We start from the raw sequence: 21,264 nt of genomic DNA, 5'->3' as shown, positions 1-21,264 counted from the left end.
TTCAGCTTTCTTCTCTGGACTCGCCTATTGTTTTGCCAGGCCCCGCTGGTCTTGAATTGCAATTCTCCGTTATTCCCAAATAAACCCATTTTTGCCGGTAAGATAACTGGCAGTTTTCTATCTAAGGTTAACAAATGTATTTTAGGTTCCTTTATGAAATTCCCTGACTCGACAAGTATTTACAAAGGGCACGCTGGGTGCTAGAGACAGGATGCTGGCTGTCGGGCATGAATCCAGCGGGGGGAAAGAGGACATGAACTACATACACTATACCAGCAGTTAAGGGGTACGGAGCCCTAGGAGGAGCCGGCGCAGGTGCACACGGGGCGGATGACAGCCAGGACCCAGGCGTGCGGGCGCCCTGACCCCAGGGGACTCACCACTCCCAGGAAACTCTTGGCTTCCCAGACAAGACCCAGAGGGAAATTATAGAATGTTCCAGAAGAGGTGGGAGGGGCAAGGAAACAGGTCCCCCAAGCCCATCCAGGCAGTGAAGGCTGATGGCAGGGGGGCCGCAGCAGACCAGCGAACAGGGCTCTGGGAGTCCCCGGGGCGGCGGCTCGCAGCACCCACACAAGCCTCCAGGTCACCACCCCGGCCTCAGCGCGCTCGGCCCACCACGGAATTGGCCGCCGGACGCCGCCCCCCAAACGGGGAAACTGAGGCCCAGAAAAGGGCCAGCCTTGGACACGCAGGAACCATAAAGCCAGTCCTGCCTCCCGGACAGGGCGCGCTACCTTGTCCACCTGGGCGGCGCAGAGCAGGTCTCGGGCCTCCAGGAAGGAGAAAACGTGCAGGAGCTCATGGAACCCAAGTTTCGGCTCCATCTCGCCCGCACCGCCCAGCCTCCGCCCTCCGGCCACGCCTTCCACGCGCTTCTGGCCTTCCGGCCAAACCCCGCCCATCTCGCCACGCTTCCGCCCCGAGGGCCAAACCCCGCCCATCACGCCGTGTTTCTGCCCCGCAGGCCGGGGAGCTCGCCAAGATGCTTCCTTCCGCTCCGGACGGCCAAACCCCGCCCATCCCACCCCACTTCCGCCCCGCAGACTACACCCACCCAGTGCTCAATGCTTCCGTTCTGTTGGGTCAATCCTCTGCCAGCCTGTCAGCCCTCTGCCTTAAGCTGGAGCCAGTCGGCCCCGCTCCTCCCTGACCTTCCACTTGCCTCTGACCACCCCTTGGCTCTCACTTTGACCTTCACCCCTGCACTGACCCTCACGTTGGACATTGTGGCGGTCTTGAACCCAGCCCCTCCCAAGCCCTTGCTCTGGCCTTTTGACTTCACCTTTGACCTGTCCTCCATTTCGGACCCTTGCCGCTCTCAACCTGGCCTTTGACATGGGCCTCTCATTTACCAGATTCGGGCCTGCCCCTGGTCCCGACACTCACCCTTGACCCTGACCCTCCTCCAACCTCGCCCTGCTCACAACCCTCAACCTTGCCATCCACGCTATCCTGAATCCCTACCCTCACCTGACCCTCACACTCACTGTGACCATCACTGGGATCTTCACCCTGGCCTCACCTTTGCTTTCACAGTGACCCTCAGCTTCACTCTGACCTTGACATTCAAGGTGAGGTCAGGTTCAAGGGCAAGTTTAGAGTATCCTGTGGATGGAGTTGGTGGAGGGTGGGTACAGGCTCAAATTTATACGGAGCTGAGAGCTCCCAGAAATTAGCTAGACTGGAGCTTGGCATCGACAGAAGATGTGGCTGGACAAACAGGCAGAGGACAGATCCCTAAAACATCAGACCTCTCCCTGAAAGCAACGCTGTGTCTATTGTTTTGTATTTCCCCAGAAGCTTGGAGGCAATGCCTGGCAGTGTCACCTGTGCTCAGGGCTGACACGGGTTTAGCCACATGAAGAACAAAATGCACATTTTAAGAGTAAGAGATTGCTAAGGATATGTTTGTTTCTCTGGTCCGTTTTTAACTTCCTGAACCAGGACTGCACTGTCTCAACAGGCCCTATGAAAAGTCTTAGGTCTAACAGTGAGTCCTTCCCTGGTTTTTCTCTTCTGCCTTCTCTTAACCCTTTCATTTCTGTGTAGATTATAGAATCAGCTGATCAAAATTTATTAAGCAAGCAAACAAGAGCCAACTGGGCTTAAATATTCGGATTTACTGAATTAACAAATGACTTCCAAGAATGCCTATCTCCTCACTTGCTCTGTACCTGAGTAAGGAGGTGGCACGTCTGGTCCTGGCTCACCCTTGTCCTCAGGGTAGAGATGCTGGTAAGTGGCTTGACCCTGATCGGTCCCCAACCTGAGCCATCCTGGGGCTTGAATCCTGCCACTGCACCTCCAAATGGGAGCCCCACTGCATGAAGCCCCCAGGACCGGAGGAGCCGTGAATGGAGCCGCATTCCTGGTGACCACAGAGAAACAAGGGCCAGGAAATGATGACTGCCACCTTGGCCACTTCCCTCGGTAGGAATGGAGGAGGGCTGACACCAGGCAGAACTACCTGGGCTTTTTACGATAAACCTCCAAAGTGAACTAGCCTTCAATGCCTCTGAAAACAAAATCAAACAAAGCTGCCCTCCCACTCGTGTTCCCACGTGAGGACACCTTACACTCTCCGCTCCCCTAGATGGCCCCACCAGGGCCATCCCTGACCGGGAAGTCAGGGCCTGGACAACCAGCACCACGGCAGCCACAGCCACAGCCACAGAGCTCACGGTCTCCCTCTGATGGGTCAGCTGGCAGCACGCACATGGGAGGACAACAGCACCGGCTGTAGGTCCTCTCTGCTGGAGCCAGATGTCCTCATCCCCAGCCTGGGAGCAGACCAGGTGAGGGGTGGACCTGGTGAGGCTGTGTGGAGGCCACAGGAGGTCGGGTCAGGCCCAGCAGAGAAACAAGAAGCCCAGGGGGCTCTGGGGGACAGGACGGCAGGGCGGGCCCAGCGTCAGCCCTCAGGGATGAAGGGCCGAATCAGCTCCGGGTTCAACAGTGACTCTTCGAGAGGCCGGTCCACGTGGAAGTCATGGACGTGGGGGGGGCCCGGGTGGGCCTTGGGGGTGGGTCCCCCTGGGCGCTGGGGAATCGGCAGCTCCGAGGGGTGGGCAGGCAGGGGAGCCGTGAAGAAGTACTGATGCAGGAGGGCCTGCGGGCGGCAAGCAAGGGACAGAAGGCAATGAGTCACCTCCCCGTCCCAACCTCAGCTCACCTGCCCCTGAGGGAGGATGGAGCACTGCCCTGCCAAGGCTCATTCCCACACCTGCTCCACAGCATCTCCACGTGCTCAGCACCTGAACACCGTTACAGGTTCTCGGGAGCCAGCAGGGGGCAGAACACAGAGCCTCCCCGTGAGTCTTCCCCAAGTCAGGGGTATGGGTGACAGACAAGACAGAGGAGAAAGGGACAGGGAGCGTCAGATGACTAGTGCTGTGTCAGAGCGACAGCGGAGGTTGAGGGGACCAGAGAGGCTGCGGGCCTGCAGAGCAGTGTGGGCGAGCTCCAGGGAGGGGGGCCGGAGCAGAGATCCCAGAGGTGCACAGTTAAGGCCTGAGGACACACAGCAGGCCTGGGGCCCGGGGGCGGGGGGAGAGTGGCCAGGAGGGTCACAGAGGTGATGTCCCCCAGCATGTGATTGTTCGGAGAGGGAGCCACAGGAGAGCCCTGCTGGGGTCTGAGCTGGCCTGCCAGGGGAGGGTGCCCCGAAGAGACACAAGCAGGATCTGAGAGGCAGTGGCGTAGACAGGGAGGCGGACAGGTGGCCTTGGTCCAGGAGCCTTGGTCCGCTGAGATGGCTCACCAGGGGCCTGCTAGTACTGGGGCGGGCAGGGCACGGGGACGGTGAGGCTGCGGGCACGGGTACACCTGAGAGAGGCTCCCACGTCAGCCCATGGTCCTGCCTCTCCTTCCCAGCCACACAACCCCCTTCCGGGTCCCCCTCGCCAGACCTCTGCTCATCATTTCTCCCTGAAAAACACCTCCCCAAGCTTAAACTGGCACCCCCCCCAGAGTCAGTCCCACCTGCCCACCCCCAGGGCCCAGGAAGATGCCAGGCATGTGCAGATGCAGAGTAAATATCCACTGGAGGGATGAGGCAGCCGGTCACCCACAACCCAGGCGCGCTCTCCGGCAAGGTGGCCATGCCTTCTACTGGGGCCCCCGCCTGCCCGTGGCCCCCCGGGTTCTGGTGCCAGCCTATCACAGGGCCCCGAGTGAGGAGGGTCAGGGAAACGGGATCACCCTACCTGGGAGGCTGAGATGCGCTGGCGCGGAGGGTAAAGGAGGAACAGCCCCAGCAGGTCCAGGGCCTGGGGAGACGCGTCGGGCAGCACCTCCTCCAGGGGCACAGGTGCCTGCTCCTTGAACGAGATCTTGTTGTAGTCGGGCAGCTCCGTGATCTCCTAGGACCATGGTCATCAGTCCGTGCGGCCGTGGCCCACCTGCTCACCGGTCATCCCACCTCCCACCCCCCCACATCTCAGGCATGTGTACAAAGTGCCAGTGTGCCGGCAGGAGGGGAGGGACAGGACCCGGCTTCCTGCATCCAGCAGGGCAGGATGGGAGGAGCCGCCAAGAGAGGCCAGAACAGTGGTCTGGGGGGACGGGAGGGGGCCAGGGAGGTGTGGAGCCACAAGAGAAAAGGCACAGAGGGTGGTCCTAGCTGTTGGGGGGAAGGGAAGACACCTGCCCCCACCCATTCCCCACCGGGAACCCCTGCAAACCGGCCAGACTTGAGGACTGGGGGTGCCCAGGATTCGAAGCACACAGCAAAGCTGCTCGATGTCATTCTCCCCAGGGAAGAGAGGGGATCCGTTCAACAATTCCCCCAGGATGCAGCCCACAGCCCTGCAGACACAGACCCAGACAGCTCAGAGATCTCCCCACACCAGTTCGGTCGCCTCACACTATGACACAGATCTCCCCACACTGCACCCACACCCCATACTAGGGCCAAGGAACCACAGAATAGCACAGCAGCTTCGTACCTGAGGCTACAGACTCGTAAACAAAACCCACAAGCCTAGAACACAGACCACATCCCCCTCTCCAACAGCTCACTGGCCTCAACCCTAGAAAACATAGCAACCCCCTCAGTGGTTCTGAGACTTCTCAGAGCCTCAGTTTCTGGCACACGCAGCCACCGTCTCTCACTCCTCACTTTCTGGGACAGACCTCCAAAATAGCCCCTAAATCTCAAGTGCCTAGGCAAGGGCAAACCATCCTACTCAAATAAAGGCTCAGAGCCTTCACACCCAGGCATATAACCAACCCCTGCCTACCAGATTAGAGGATCCATGCCTTGAGCCTCAACTGCCTCCCTGACTCCAGCCCAGATGCTTCCCACTCCCATCACACCTGACCCCCACCCAAGTGAAAACTGACCCCAGACTCCTTAGAGACTCCCCAACGAGGGGAAACACCCCCAAAGCAACCTAGAGCTCACAGCACGAAGACACCCCCAAATGGCTTAGCAACCCCACATTCCCCCGTGCCCAGCCCACAGAAGTCTCACCACAGGTCGACGCCCTGGTCATACTGGCGGGCACCATACAGGAGCTCCGGGGCTCGATACCACCTGGGAGGAGGGGGTGGGCACAGCCAGCTCGCTAGTCTGACGGAGGCTGCCCAGAAAGGTCACCCCCACCCCACATCAGCCCCACAAGCAATGTCTGAACAGAAGGTCCAGAAGCATCCCATCCCGGTGAGAAGGTTGGGGCCTGTCCTCTGCCAACTCCTGCCTGGGAACTGGCCCTCCCTACCTGGTGGCCACCTGGTGTGTGTAGAGGCGGCTGCCATCTGGGGAGAAGACCCGGGCCAGGCCAAAGTCTGCTATCTTGAGCTGGCCTGAGGCACTGATGAGCAGGTTGGCCGGTTTCAGGTCCTGAAGACACCAAAGGAGGCATCAGTTCCTCCACACCCCTGGAGGACCTTGGGGCAGGAGGACGCGGGAGGCTAAGCACCCGGGTCAGCCCAGGCCCCACCCTCTCCAGGGCCACTGACTCTGTGGTGTGGCCACACCACAGGTCCTGCCCCTCTGCCCCCCTCTTCAAGGGCTGGCCCGCAGGTCCCGCCGCAGCCCGTGCTGACACTGACCCGATGCACGATGTTGTTGGCGTGGCAGAATGCCACACCCTTGAGCAGCATCTGCAGGTAGCTCTTGACCTGTGCCTGGCCCAGGGGCCTCTGGGCGTGGCGCACCACCTCGGCCAGATCCGACAGCATGAACTCGAAGGCCAGCACAAAGCCTGCGCCGTGCGGGAACACGGCCTTCAGCTGCACCACCTGCGGGCAGGCATCCCGTCAGCCCTGGGACCCACATCACTCAGACCCGCTGGGGGACCCCAGCCCTGCCCCAGACAGAGGACCAGGCGGGTGGGTGACGTGAGACCTGAGCTCAGAACCAGGGATGCGGAACCCCCAGTTGTTCCCCTCTCCAGAGAGAAGATGGTCCCCATCTAACACTCCACTCACTCACTCAGGGAAGAGGAGGTGGGAAGGTCACCCAGGGCAGTGACTGGGCATCCCCCCAGCCCAGGAACTGGAAAACCACCTGCAGTGTCCCCCCACCCCCACCCCCTGCCCGTCACTCACACACACACAAACACACACAGGGCACAGGTCTCCTCTGGGCTCCTCTAGGGCCATGAAACCCCAGCACCAGGAGAGCTGGACACACGTCACATACACTTCCCAAGGGACCACGGGTCAGCGGGGCCAGGCTGCACAACATGGAGCAGGAGCAAGGCCTGGCAGGGCCTGTGCTGTGCTCACAGCACAGGGAGACAGACAACTGAGCGAGCCAACGGCTGGGGTGTCCCGGTTCTGACGAGGACAGACAGAATAAATAGGGCGAGGGGAGTCAGTAGGGCAGGGATGCGGAAGGAGCACAGACAGAGGAGCACCAAGCACAAAGCCCTGGGGGCAGAGGGGACAGTGAGGCGGCAGGAGGGACACAGGCATGTAGGGTCCTTTACGGGAAGGACGTTTGCCCTGTACTGAGGCCCGGACGGTACCCGTCACAGGGGACGCTTCAGAGGTCATGTAGGATGAAGAGGGGCTGCAGCTCTCGGTGTGAAGAAAAGCCAGTGGGCTTTTCCAGCAGGGAAGCGAAGGGTTTCATCCACACTTTTGGACGGTGGGGAGGGGAGCACCAGCAAGGAAATGGAGCGATCATTCGGGTCGGAGACGAGGGCAGTCTGGGCTCCACGCTGGGGCATCTGAAGGTGGGACCTCCAGGGCTGCTGACTCACAGGTGGAGGGCCCGTGTCACCCTCCCATGTATGGGCTGTGTGTGCAAGCCCGTGGACCTTTTTTTTGTTGAATTTTCTTAATGTTTGTTTATTTTTGAGGGGAGGGGGAGGAGCAGAGAGATGGAGACAGAGGATCTGAAGTAGGCTCTAAGCTGAGAGCAGCAAGCCCGTATGTGGGGCTTGAACTCACAAACCGTGAGATCACAACCTGAGCGAAGTCAGACATTCAACCGACTGAGCCACCCAGGTGCCCTGAGCCCGTGGACTTTTATTGCTGGTTTTCAGAATTTGAAGATAGCACCCAATCATTCCCCACGTCACACACATATACTCAAATACACAGAATTATAAAGGAAAAACAACAGAAGAAAAACCCTATCACCTACAATCAAACTTATAGCACATTCTTATAGCCGACTTTACAACAGACAGGGTACGTACAATCCCACACTCACATATAGGTACACATGTTTGTACAAAACTAGGGCGCATAGTTTATGTGTTTTACAAGCAGTTTACAAAGTGCTTCTGTTACATAGCCAACACGTCATGGACATCTCCAGAGGATAACAAGCAAGTCAGAGCACGACAGGATACACCAGTCACCTCCCAGGGATGAGAGAGAGCACCGTGAAGAACAACGGGGCTGGGGGGAAGTGCCCCTCCTCGCGTGCCCACAGCGCCTCCCAGCCCCATGGACCAAGCCACGTGGGCCCTGCAGCCTCTGTCCATCTCCCCTGCAGCACTTAAATCATCAGAAGTCCGCTCAGGGCCAACGCCCAGCACAGGGTAGGGCCCATGAGAGGACCCAAGGTTAGAATGTCCTCGATCAGACCCTGACCAAAGCCTCCCGGGACCAGCTGAGCGCCCACAAGCTGGCAGAGGGGAGATCCTGAAATGGGCCTGGCTGAGCAGCGGAGAACTCAGAATGACAAATACCTGAAACAGTTAACCCAGCCTGTGACCAGAACAGAAGCTCAATGGGTGGCAGTGATCATGATCATTAAAAATCACTAAATGCTTTATGGAAAGAAGTCAGTGAAGAAGAGAATGAGTAAGGGAAGAAATCAGTGGGTAAGAGGGATGAGTGCGGAGTGAAGCCGGTGGGTGGGTGGATGAGGCGGACAAGGGAAGGAGAGGCCCTCCAACCCCAGCCCCACTCACGTGCTGATTGTCCTCGATCTCCTGCAGGGCTTTGATCTCCCGCAAGGCCTGGTTGGGGATGCCATCCTCCAGCCGCCGCAGGGCCACTTTCTTGAGGGCCACGATCTCCCCAGTCTGTGCAGGACAGAACGCAGACACTGCCACCCATCCCAGGCTGGGAAAGGGGCCGCGGGGACGGGAAAGGCGCCACCTGGGTGGGACGCAGAGGCCCAGGGGCCTCATGGGGTGGGAAGGGAGGGAAATCAGGTACAGCCCGGGACCAGCTGTCCCAGCGCCGCGCAAACAGCTAAGAGGCTTTCAGGCCACGCTCCTCGGGCACTCGCGGCATAGCTGTTGTGGCCTCGCGGGTGGGTGGGAAGCTTGCAACCCGGACGGCCCCCACTGATGGGGGCCAAAGTGGTGGGCGCACACCACGAAGCGGGGCGAGGAGGCAGGCGCAGCGGTGCACACGCGGGCAGGGGAAACGGTAGCGGGGGGTGGGGGGGGGGCGTCCCTCGGCCAGGAACCGCTGCAGACGGAGATCCCACGGCCCCGCTCACCTCCACGTGTTTGGCCTTGAAGACGATGCCGTGCGCGCCCTCCCCGATGCGGCCCAGGATGCAGTACTGGTCCATGCAGACCCTCCGCACGCCCCGCCCCTCCCCGCTGGAGCGACGCGGTTGCCTAGCAACGGGCTGCTTCCGGGAGCCGGACCGGGCGGCCGACCGGAGCTGGGGACGGTGTCCGGGCGTCGTCTGCGCCTTCGCCGGTTCCCCGCGGTCCGGCCGCAGCGCCCTTCATTCGGGGGAAGCCATCGTGCGCGGAGGGCGCCAGCGCCGGGGCGGGGGATCAATGGCGGACGGCTTCCCCTGCCCGCAGCTTCTGGACGTCACGTGACGTGCGACGCCAGGGCACGCAGAGGGGGCGGGGCCGCGTGGTAGCGATAGGCCGGGGCGGGGGCGGGGCTACGCGTCTGGGGCGGGGACTCCTGGTGACTGGGCGGGGCCAACTCCTCCCCAGCCGGCCAGGGTTCCCCATCTGTAGCTGGAGATGCAAGCTTCAAGCTTACTCAGGAGTCAGTGAGGAAGGGAGCCCGGTTCAGGACCAAGCTGTGGAAGGAGCATCAACGGGGCCTCCCTTCTGGACGGTCAGCTGGGACCTTTTAAAAAGTTCGAACTCTGACCAGGAAGCCCAAGTCAAGGCTTCTCATGAGGAAACATTAGGAGGAAATTGCAGTGAGCGATTTTAAAGAAGTGTATACAAAGGATTTTGACAAAAAACACAAGTTGCGAAGTTAAACTTCGGAAAAGATGCGCGATCTCACCACGATAAAATAAATGCGAAATAATCTACAATTTTCCACCTATCAAATGGCTAAAGATCCCAGATCTAAAAGGCCATTAGTCAGGGGCACCTGGGTGGTTCAGTCGGTTAGGTGTCTGACTTCGGCTCAGGCCATGATCTCGCGGTTCGTAGGTTCGGCCCCCAGTTGGGCTCTGTGCTGACAGCTCAGAACTTGGAGCCTGCTTGGGATTCTGTGTCTCCGTCTTTCTGCCCCTACCCCACTCGTGCTCTGTCTCTTCGTCTCTGTCTCTCTCTCTCAAAAGTAAATAAACATTTAAAAAATTAAATAATAATAATAAATAAATAAAAGGCCAGGGCTATGGGAAAACAGGAACTCTTACCCTTTGCTTGTGGGAGTGTAATTTGGTGATGCTGATCAAATGACAGATGCATACCAGATGCATATCCCCTTGGACCCAGCAAGTCCACTTCTAGAAATTCCCCCAACAGATGTACCACACACATGTAAAACGGCATGTGCAAAGTTACTCATTGTAGCATTATTGGAACAGCAAAAACTGGAAACGTTCCAGATGTCCATCAGTAGGAGACTAAGTGGCGGTATACCCTTCCAATGGAATATGTAGCCTCAAAAATGAATGACGATGCTTGTTTATGTGCAGTAATAGGAAGACTTCTAACATACATTGTTTAGCTAAAAAGGCAAGATGCAGAACAGAACATACAGTGTGCCACTAGCTATGTAAAGAAAAACATGTAACTAATGCTTGTTCGTCCATTATAAGGTTTCTGCAAAGATACTCAAGATTTCATGACTGCAGTTACCTGGTGGAGGGACTGGAAGGATTGGTAGGAGGTGAACTTTTCACTGGGCCTTTTTGTATTCTTTCAGTTTTGAACCATATCATTTATTAATTTTCTTTTTTTCTTTTTTTAATTTTTTTTTCAACGTTTTTTATTTTTTATTTTTGGGACAGAGAGAGACAGAGCATGAACGGGGGAGGGGCAGAGAGAGAGGGAGACACAGAATTGGAAACACGCTCCAGGCTCCGAGCCATCAGCCCAGAGCCTGACGCGGGGCTCGAACTCACGGACCGCGAGATCGTGACCTGGCTGAAGTCGGACGCTTAACCGACTGCGCCACCCAGGCGCCCCTCATTTATTAATTTTCAAAAAATGTTTTCTGGCTCAGAAGTTCAGTTCCACTTTTCTTTTAACAATTGCAGAAGAATGCCTTGATATCCAAAGATGTTCATGCTGTTTGATGATAGCAGAGACCGTGGCAGATGGTAAATAAGTAATGGGAGTGACTTAGAATGGAATACTTTATAGCTATTACAAAGGGTGAGGATAAATACAGTGTAGCATGGGAAAAGGATGGTTTTCAAAAAATAGTACAGAGTCATTTGGAAAGTCATATGAAGAAAAAAATGTACACACCATACACAAAAATTCATTCCAGGTGTACTGCAAAACTAAATATGAAATGTAAGCAATGAAGCTTTTAGATGAAAACAAAATATCTTAATGACTTTTCGGTTAGGTAAAAATTTTATTTATTTACTTATTAGCAGTTTTTCACTTCATTATTGCTCAAAGACCATGGTCTACATCATTCTTGGTGTACATTCTATGAATTTTGACAAATGCATAATGACACATACCCACCATTATGGTATTATATTATAGTATATAGTTTCACTGCCCTAGAAATCCCCTGAGTTCATCCTATTCATATCCTTTCCCCTCACCCCTGGCAAGCACCAAACTTTTTACTGTCTCTACAGTTTAGGCTTTTCCAGAATGTCACGGAGTTGGAATCACACAGTATATAGCCTTTTCAGAGTGGCTTCTTTCACTTAGTAATATGCATATAATTTTCCTTTATGTCTTTATGTCTTTTCATGGTTTGATAGCTCAATTTTTATTTTGTTATTTCAAAATTATTTTAATTTAGAAATACAAAACATCTGGAGGAAAAAAAATGATAGAAAAACCCAAAACATACAGGCAAATTTTTACTCCATGAGCTTCTTAAATTCTCACTTGTTTACCAATCCCCAAGATGAAAAACTCTTCTTCAAAGATATTCAGCCACCAACAATGATGTTATTGATAGGAATATGCATCGATTTCACAAAAAAAGCCAATGAATCCTATTATAGCATATCTTATTGCTGTTGCCATGACAATCTTCTGGAATTCTTTCCTGTCGGGTGTAGTGCATCTTTTAACCAGTCAAACTGAGTCCTTCACAAACTGCCGACTTGGCTTTATGCACTCCATTACCTGATCCATGGTGCCTGCCTGCCAACACCTCAGTTGCCAAGGACATGTACACAAAAGTGGACGAGCTCATCTCTTTTTAGCACGTCAGTAATATCCCATCGTCGGGATAGACCAAGGTTTATTTATCCAATCACCTACTGAAGGAAACCTATGTTGCTTTCAGGTTCTGGCAATTATGGAATTAAGTTGCTATAAACATCCATCTGCAGGTGTTGTATAGACATGAGATTTCCAGTCCTTTGGGTAGACGCCAAAACAGGAGAACAGTTGCTGAATTGAATGGTAAGAGTATGGGGCGCCTGGGTGGCTCAGTCGGTTGAGCGCCGACTTTGGCTCAGGTCACGATCTCGCGGTGCGTGAGTTCGAGCCCCGCATCGGGCCCCTGTGCTGACAGCTCAGAGCCCGGAGCCTGTTTCAATTCTGTGTCTCCCTCTCTCTGACCCTCCCCCGTTCATGCTCTGTCTCTCTCTGTCTCAAAAATAAATAAACGTTAAAAAAAAAAATTAAAAAAAAAATGAATGGTAAGAGTATGTTTTTTTGTTTTGTTTTGTTTTAATTTTTTTTAACGTTTATTTATTTTTGAGACAGAGAGAGACAGAGCATGAACGGGGGAGGGGCAGAGAGAGAAGGAGACACAGAACCAGAAGCAGGCTCCAGGCTCTGAGCCATCAGCCCAGAGCCCGACGCGGGGCTCGAACTCACAGACTGCAAGATTGTGACCTGGGCTGAAATCGGACGCTTAACCGACTGAGCCACCCAGGCGCCCCGAGTATGTTTTGTTTTGTAAGAAACTTCCAAACTTTCTTCCAAAGTGACTGCACCTCTTTGCCTTCTCCTAAGCAATAAATGAGCTTTTTTCTTCCTCTACATCCTCACCAGCATTTGGTGCTGTCAGTGTTTTAGATTTTCACCATTCTAATAGCTGTGTAGTGGTCTCTTATTGTTTTCATTTGCATCTCTTAATGAAATATGATGTGGAACATCTTTTCATACACTTATTTACCATTTGTATATCTCATTTGTTGAATTGTCTGTTCAGGTCCTTTGTCCATTTTGGATAACAGCCCTTTATTACTGGATTACAGCCTCTTTTGCAAATATTTTCTCCTAGTCTGTGGCTTCTCTTCTCATGATTTGCTACTAGCTTCATGACACTAGTATTTTTTTTTTCGAGAGTTAAAAAAAAATCCATATTCGTAAAGGATATTGGTTTGTACTTTTCTTGTAATATCTTTGTTTAGTTTTGGTATGAGGGTAATACAGGCCTCATAGAATGTATTAGTGACGAGGTCCAGCCCCAGCAGGTCCAGGGGCTCCTGAAGGATGAACGGCGTCGGCGAAAATAACAAATGGACACGACAGCAGTGTGTTCGACTGGCCGCTTTATTGTGGCAAACGTGGCATTATGTTTGTTAGCAGTTTTCTTGTCGCGTGGTCATCTATGTTTCTCGGCTTTACCTGATTCTAAAAACGTTCCTTGGTGTGATCACCCATTAAGGAACCTCACGGTTATTTCTTTGTAACGTTTCCTCCTGCCTTTTGCTTATTGATTGATTTCTTCATACGACTTTCATTATGTATCTACGTTTATTTATAGTCTATAAAGCATTTGCTTTGCTATTTTCATGGAAGGTCATCTAGCTCTCAACACCTCAAGTGGAATGTTTACAGGGACCTGGCTTCTTGATTGTTCCTTTGAACCGTTTGCAGCACAAGGAACAAAAGCGTTCGCTTAGGTCTGGGTGCCGGGAGGGAGCCAAGAGGGCCCTGGGAACCCACACCTTATGCGCTCCCAGAGAGACAGTGTATACCTGGGAACTAATGAACCATTCTGTACCTTAACCCGCCAGGTCCAGTTACCATCTGGAATGCCTCCTGGGGGCCAAGTGGGCCTAGGGGTTGGAGTAACTTGTATCCATAGAGACATCCCTTTGTTGCCGGAGTGGGGCTTTCGAACCCATTTGCCCCCCTCCCTGGCTGAGAGATATATGGGGCTATCCTTCCTTTAGGTAGGGGACGGGCAGGCAGGGGTGGCACCGGCTGGATATAAGGTTTCATTATCCATCTTCGGATTCTCAGGGTTTTTCCCTCATCCCCAGAATATATCCCCGAGTTTGCCCCCATGGGTTTCTTTTGAGTCATCAGTGCCAATTGGACCATGGGGATGGCCATGATGAGTAAGAGGACGGATACCAGTAGCTTCCCATTCGGAGGGTCGCTGTGCATTGCCCTTCCTCCAACCACCTGGGCTGTGCCATCAGGAAGGCTGGATGGATTGGCTCCCGGCGTATTAGAAAGTGTTCCCTCCTCTTCTATGTTTTCCAAGAGTTTGTGAAGGATTAATAATACTTCTTCTTTAAACATTTGGTAGAATGAACTGGTGAAATTATCTGTTCCTGGGTTTTCTTTGTGGGAAACTTTATGATTATTTATTACTTGCTATATGTTCAAAATTTCTGTTTCTTCTTGAGTCAGTTTTAGGAGTACATGTCTTCCCATGAATTTATCCATTTCATCTGGATTATCTAATTTGTCAGTACATAACACTCCATTTTAATTATTTTCCTGTTAGGTCAGTAGCAATGCCCTCTCCTTAGGCTATTGACTTTAGATCTTTCTTTCTTTTTATTTTTAAATACCGGCATTTGCAATCATAAATTTCACTCAGAGCACCACTTTTGCTGCATTCTATAAGTTTTGGTATTTGTGTTTCATTAGTATCATTTTCTCATTTTCTTTGTTTTTCCTCTTGAAACATTGGTTATTTAGGACACTGCTGCTTCATTTCCACATATTTGTAAATTTGCCAAGTTTTATTCTGTTGTTGATTTCTAATTTCATTCCGTTGTGAGTTTAGAACACATTTTGTGTAGTTTCGCTCCTTTTCCATTTACTGAGACTATTTTATGCCCCAGCATATGAGGTATCCTGGAGAATGTTCTTGTGCACTTGAGAAGAATGTGTATTAGCTGTTGGTTGGTGGATCCTTTTATGGGTGGCTATTAGGTCTGATTGTGTTTTAGTGTTGTTCTAGTCTTTTATTTCCTGGTTTACTTTCTGCCTAGTTGTTCCATCCGTTATTGAAAGCGAGGCATTGATGTTACCAACTTTTATTGTTGAAATGTATATATTTCTCTATTCAATTATGTCTGCTTTTGCTTCATGTATTTTAGAGTTCTGTTGTTAGGTGCATATATGCATGTCACTGTTATTCTTCTTATTGGATTGGCCCATTTATTTCGCTAAATACAGCTATAAATGTTCTTTGTCTCAAATAACAATTTTTGCCTAAAAGTCCATTTTGACTGATGTGAGCATAAACACTCCAAATCTCTTTTGGTTGCTATTTGCATGCTGTATCTTTTCCCATTGATTTACTATCTAAAGTGAGCCTCCTCATATAAACAATGCATAGTTAGATCATGTTTTTAAAAATCCATTCTGCCAATCTCTCCCTTTTGGAGTGTTTAATTCATTTGTTGTTGTAATTATTTATAAAGTAGGATTTACATCTGCCAATCACTGTTTTCCATGTCTCCTTTCATTTCTCTGCTCCTCCATTATTGACCTCTTTTGTGTTAAATGGATGTTTTCTAGTGTGTTCTATATTAATTTTCTTGCCTTTTTTTTTTTTTTTTTTTTTTTTTTTTACTGTATGTTTAGATTTTTTTTTCGTGTGTCTCTGGGGATTAAAATTCACATCTTCTAAGAATCTATTTTTTATTTTTTATTTCTTTTAAAGGTGTTTTAAAAAAATTTTTTTTAATGTTTATTCATTTTTGAAAGAGAGAGAGACAGAGCATGAGCAGGGGAGGGGGAGAGAGAGAAGGAGACACAGAATCCAAAGCAGGCTCCAGGCTCAGAGCTGTCAACACAGAGCCCAACGAGGGTTCAAACTTGTGAACCGTAAGATAATGACCTGAGCTGAAGTTGGACGCCCAACTGATTTAGCCATCCAGGCTCCCCTTAAAGATGGTTTTATTAAAGCATGGGGAACGCATGGGCAGAAAGAGCTGCCACAGTCTAGTTTTTATTAAGACCAACTTAATTTCACTATAGAAAAACTTTGCTATATAGCTCCTATATATATAGTTCTGTTCCTCTCCATTTCTTTGATGTGGTGATTGCCATACAAATGAACGATTATATGGAGTATGCTCAACACAGATTTATAATTATTGCTTTATGTAGTTGCCTTTTAAATAAGATAGGAAAGAAGTTACAAAGAAAATATATATATTTATGCTGTCTTTGACATTTACATTTACTTATATAATTTTCTTTACTGGAGCTCCACATTTCTTTATGTGGATTTGAATTATGGCCTCGTGTCCTTTCATTTCATCCTAAATGTCTCCTGTTAGTATTCTTGTAGGGCGAGTCTCAATTCCTTCTTCATTTTTGAAGGATAATCATGCTGGATGTAGACTGGCTGGCTGATAGTCTTTTACCTTCAGCACTTTCAATATGCCATTCCTCTACCTTCTGGCCTTCCAACCTCCATGATGATTAGGTCTTATTGAGGATCTGTTAAGTAATGGGTTGCTTCTCTCCTGCTACTTTGTAGATTCTCTTTTTCTTTGGTTTTCAGAAGTTTGACTATGACATGTCTAGAGATGGCTCTCTGAGTGTGTTCCATTTGTAGTTTGTGAAGATTCTTGAATATACGTATTAATGTTTTTCATGAAAATCAGGACAACTTTGGCCATAATTTCTTCAAATATTCTTTTTTCCCTTTTCTTCTCTCCTACTGGGACTCCCATTATGTGTATATTGACACATGATGGTTTCCTATAGGTCCCTTTTAGTTCTGCTCATTTTTCTTGATTTTTTTCATTCTGTCCCCAGACTGGATAAAGGTTTGTTGCTCTATCTTCAAGTTAGCTAGTCTTTCTTCTGAATGCTTAAATCTGATATTGAGCCTCTATTAAATTTTTCATTTCAGTTATAGTTTTAAACTACAGAATTTTTACTTTTTATATTTTCTCTCTTTCTGACATTCTTTATCAGGTAAGACATCTTTCCTCTACTTTTCTTTCGTTCTTTAGACATGCTTGCTTTTGTTTAGTTATTTTAATATATTTAAAATAGACCATTTAAAGTCCGTCTACAAAACCAATATGTGGGCTTTTCAGGGACAGTTTCTGTTGTATGCATATTTTCCTGCATGTGAACCTTAATTTCTTGTTTCTTTCCATGTCTTACAACTTTGTATTGAAAACTAGGCTTTTGGGGTGCCTGGGTAGCTTAGTTGGTTTAGCATCTGACTCTTGATTTTGGCTCAGGTCGTGATCTCACAGTTCGTGAGTTTGAACCCCATGTCAGGCCCTGTGCTCACAGCCTGGAGCCTGGGATTCTCTCTTCTCTCTCTCTCCCTGCTTGCTCACATGCTTGTTTATAAGCACCTGCACTCTCAGTCTCTCTCTCTCTCTTTCAAAATAAATAAACTTAAAAAAAAACTAGACTTTTAAAATATTTTGGAAAAAAATAATAAAATAAAATAAAATATTTTGGCAGCTCTAGAAATCAGATTATCTTCCCTTGCCAGATTTGCTGTTGTTGCTTTTTGTTGATGTTTGTTTGGTATATTTTCTGACCTAATCATGTAATGTCTGCTTTCTTTACAATGCATGGCCCCTGAAATCTCTGCTCAGGGAGCTTAGTTGTCGGTGAACAACTGGGGAGAGCTTTCCTATAGACTTTCCAGTCTTTGCGGAAGGGTTCTGTGTGTGTGTGTGTGTTGGGGCCATCTCTCACGCTCAGTCAGACGGTTGACAAGTCTGCCTTACGCTTCTCTTGCTGCTTGGGCAGAGCCTCAGGGTTAGCCTTTGCAGGCCTTTCCTGGATACATGCACAGTGCAGGCATGCATACATCCCTACATATGCACACGGCCTTCTAGCTTCCCAGGAACATGCCGGAGCTTTTCACAGCCCCTGTGGGCATCTCAGGCCTCAGCTTTTCCTTTGAAGCTTTTTAGTTAGCCTGTTGTCTACCCCACTAGTATGCTCTGCATCACGTGGCCACAAAGTTGTCAATTGCCTGGGATATCCTTAATAAATGCTCCAGCGTAAAGGCTTTGTGCACTGGGTGAGCTGGGAATCAGGTGAAATAAGGATAGCCTTATGAGTGGGGGATTCCAGGGAGCTCCCAGACAGGCCAAGTAATGGCGGTGCTCTGGGAGTGAGGCTTGGAAGTACCTCCAGCACATTTCCAGAGTGCTGCTTCCCTTGCATAAGCTGCCATGCTTCCTTTTCATCTCGATTCTCACCAAGATCGAGGGCTATTCATTGTCGAGGCTACTGTAGGGTTTCAGAAGAGGGAAAGGAAGTAGGGCACGTGCAGGTATCACAAGGCCTGCTGTTCCTACTGAGATCCCACTGTTTTCCTCGAATAAAGCCTCCTGCATTGCTCTACGTCTTTGTTTAATTTCTAGAGTTTCTTTATTTTGTTATTTTTTTTAACGTTTATTTATTTTTGAGACAGAGAGAGACACAGCATGAACGGGGGAGGGGCAGAGAGAGAGGGAGACCCAGAATCTGAAACAGGCTCCAGGCTCCGAGCTGTCAGCACAGAGCCCGACGCGGGGCTCGAACTCATGGACCGCGAGATCGTGACCTGGCTGAAGTCGGACGCTTAACCGACTGAGCCACCCGGGCAGCCCTAATTTCTAGAGTTTCAAAAATGTTGTTTCTGACCATTTTTTCCAGGTTTCCTGTTGCTCTTGTGTTGGACAGAAGTTTTGGAGGGCCTGATGAGTAAGCACACTGGAAACAGGAAGGAAAGTCTTTCCTCCTCTGTGCTCCAGCATGGTCCACTGGCAGAGATTCATACCTATCATGACAGGAGGGAAAGGAAAGGGCCAGATCAGCTGCCCATTGTCCGGAACAGGCAAGAAGGGTGAATTTGAAGCTGAGAAGCAACAAACTGACAAATCGGCAGAAGCTGTGTGGCTACAGAAGGGGACAAAGTACCTTGATTTCAAAACAGTGAAGATGTGGTGAAAATCTCACAATCTTATCACTCAGAGAACAGTGCTATTGTTCTTTTACATTTATGAAATGTTATACTGACTAGGAGTATGTATTTCATGCGTATGTATAACACATTATAGGAGCTACAACAGTTAAATGGACATTTTAAGCAATTAGGATATTATTTATATGTGGATACAGTACATCATTTACATAATATTATTCATATACTGCAACATGATTTTCTTTTCTGGATGACAGAAATTTCACAGCTATTAATTGATTTGCCTAGAGCACCATAGCTGGGTTTACAGGGTTTTTTTCTTTTTTTTTTTTTTTAAATTTTTTTTTTCAACGTTTTTTATTTTTATTTTTGGACAGAGAGAGACAGAGCATGAACGGGGGAGGGGCAGAGAGAGAGGGAGACACAGAATCGGAAACAGGCTCCAGGCTCCGAGCCATCAGCCCGGAGCCTGACGCGGGGCTCGAACTCACGGACCGCGAGATCGTGACCTGGCTGAAGTCGGACGCTTAACCGACTGCGCCACCCAGGCGCCCCTACAGGGTTTTTTTCTTGTCATTTTACCATTGACTCGCCTGCTACTATCTAAGGGGGATGGACAACCAAAGGGAGGAACTTGTTATTTCCAGCTGAGGAACTGGAGATAGTTCTATGAGGAAGGTGATAGAATTGACTTGCATTTGAAGGGGGGCTTTACATGCCGTGGGATAATTTGAATAAAGATTAAAGAGTCCAGGTGTGGGGGTACAGGGTCTCAAGGTGGGCTGGGAGGTGAGGGGGTAATCAAGTGTGGTGATAGAACCAGGTGTCTAAGACTGTGACCTCTTTGGAAGGAATGTAGACTTCTTCGCTTTGTAGGGGAGGCAACATGGCCCCCACCTATCTGACGTTTTCAGCTGGGGCTCTTTAACATAAAGACAGGTTAGCAAGAGAAAAACATTACATAGTGCAAGCAGCGAACATCGCATAGAGAAACCTCAAAAAAGTAACTCAAAAGCAGTCTGGCTTAGCACTCCAGCTTCTGTACCATCTTCAATGAACAATAATACATTTGCAGAGAAATGATAAGACAAGGGAGGATTTTAGGCTCCAAAGGCAGCAAACTGTGGGAAGGTAGAAACACGGGAGGAAACTACTGACATAAGGTTTTCTGCAGATTCCTCTGGTGCCATCACTGGCCTGATAAGTCTGTCTCCAGTAAAGGAGAATTTATTTCCTGCTTTTAGGCAGTAAAGAGACAGCTTTTTCTGGGTTCGCTGCTTCTCAATATGCTTCAGCTCAAAATAATTTTTATGTTAAGGCATCAACCTTAAATATAAAAGAGCCAGTTATTTCACTAACAAAATGAGCTTATTTGGGGATAACAGAGGACTTATAATTTGAAACATGCATGCTATGGTGAACCACAGGCAAATCAGAAGAGACAAAGGGAAGGGAAGCTTTTATTAGGTTTTAGAAAGAAATTGGGAAAGGTTGTTTTCAACAAAAGTTTACTGGGAAAGAGTAGGAGTTCAAGGTTGTGGCAGTATCTCATTGACTGCAAACATTGTTTGCATAGTTGTTGGGGCAGGGAGAAATCTATCTTTCTTTCTTTCTCTTCCTTCTTTCCTTCCTCTTTCTTTATTTCCTCTTTCTTTCTTTCTTTCTTTCTTTCTTTCTTTCTTTCTTTCTTTCTTTCTTTCTTTCCTTCCTTCCTTCCTTCCTTCCTTCCTTCCTTCTTTCTTTTTTTCTTTCAGAAGATGAGACACATTGGACCAGATGGATCTAATGGATATATTAAGAACATTCTATCCTAAAACAGTGGAACACACTTTCATTTCAAGTGCACATGCAACATTCTTCAGAATAGATCCCATGTTAGGTCAAAAATCAAGTCTCAACAAATTCAGAAAGACTGAAGTCATACCATGCATCTTTTCTGACCACAATGCTATGAAACTAGAAATCTACCACAAGAAAACGGGAAAGAGGACAAATATGTGGAGGTTAAATAACATGTAACTAAACAATGAATGGGTCAACAGAGAAATCAAGAGGGAATAAAAAAATACATGAAGACAAATGAAATTGAGAACATAATGGTCCAAAATCTTTGGGAAGCAGCAAAACCTGTTCTAAGAAGGAAGTATACTGCAATCCAGGCCTACCTCAAAAAGCAAGAAAAATCTCAAATAAGCAACCTACCTTACACCTAAAGGAGCTAGAAAAATAACAAACAAAACTCAAAGCCAGCAGAAGGAAGGAAATAATAAAGGTTAGAGTAGAAATAAATGATATAGAAACTAAGAACACAGTAGATTAGATCAATAAAACCAGAAG

General features: G+C 49.3%; 2 protein-coding genes and 1 pseudogene across 5 annotated transcripts in view; all 3 read right to left on the bottom strand.

The window, feature by feature from the left end:
- Nucleotides 1–982, bottom strand: part of LOC131492190 (F-box/WD repeat-containing protein 12-like) — a 49,004-nt gene extending 48,022 nt beyond the window's left edge. For all 3 annotated transcript variants that reach the window (XR_009251925.1, XR_009251926.1, XM_058695901.1), the window contains exon 1: nucleotides 738–982. Coding sequence is in view for 1 of the 3 variants with exons in the window: in XM_058695901.1 (XP_058551884.1) it covers nucleotides 738–944 (207 nt within the window). In the remaining 2 variants the exon portion in view is untranslated. The remainder of the gene's footprint in view (nucleotides 1–737) is intronic.
- Nucleotides 983–2,103: 1,121 nt separating this feature from the next.
- On the bottom strand, nucleotides 2,104–9,259 carry CDK20 (cyclin dependent kinase 20). 2 transcript variants are annotated; one of them, XM_058695902.1, is made up of 8 exons: nucleotides 8,918–9,258; nucleotides 8,379–8,492; nucleotides 6,058–6,246; nucleotides 5,724–5,845; nucleotides 5,477–5,539; nucleotides 4,686–4,809; nucleotides 4,209–4,364; nucleotides 2,104–3,112 (listed from the first exon to the last, which is right to left on the bottom strand). In XM_058695902.1, the coding sequence occupies exons 1-8, from the start codon at nucleotides 8,990–8,992 to the stop codon at nucleotides 2,915–2,917; spliced, it is 1,041 nt and encodes a 346-aa protein (XP_058551885.1). In that variant the 5' UTR covers nucleotides 8,993–9,258; the 3' UTR covers nucleotides 2,104–2,914. The 2 variants fall into 2 exon arrangements, with proteins under 2 accessions (XP_058551885.1, XP_058551886.1); XM_058695903.1 differs by lacking the exon at nucleotides 2,104–3,112 and adding an exon at nucleotides 3,126–3,779 and having other exon boundaries at nucleotides 8,918–9,259.
- Nucleotides 9,260–11,648: 2,389 nt separating this feature from the next.
- On the bottom strand, nucleotides 11,649–11,960 carry LOC131490912 (protein transport protein Sec61 subunit gamma-like; annotated as a pseudogene).
- Nucleotides 11,961–21,264: the final 9,304 nt, after the last annotated feature.

Source organism: Neofelis nebulosa, chromosome 12, assembly GCF_028018385.1.
Source record: "Neofelis nebulosa isolate mNeoNeb1 chromosome 12, mNeoNeb1.pri, whole genome shotgun sequence".
Lineage (NCBI taxonomy): Eukaryota > Metazoa > Chordata > Mammalia > Carnivora > Felidae > Neofelis > Neofelis nebulosa.
The sequence above is the reverse complement of the archived record's forward strand: the minus strand, read 5'-3'. Positions and strand labels throughout refer to the sequence as shown.

What these genes read in the sequence shown, in the direction of transcription:
- CDK20 (XM_058695902.1), bottom strand. Translation starts at nt 8,992, where the DNA reads ATGGACCAGTACTGCATCCTGGGCCGCATCGGGGAGGGCGCGCACGGC. An exon ending in AGATCGAGGACAATCAGCAC is followed by an intron (nt 6,247 to 8,378) that starts GTGAGTGGGGCT and finishes GCCTGCCCGCAG; the next exon opens with GTGGTGCAGCTGAAGGCCGT. An exon ending in CCAACAACATCGTGCATCGG is followed by an intron (nt 5,846 to 6,057) that starts GTCAGTGTCAGC and finishes TGGTGTCTTCAG; the next exon opens with GACCTGAAACCGGCCAACCT.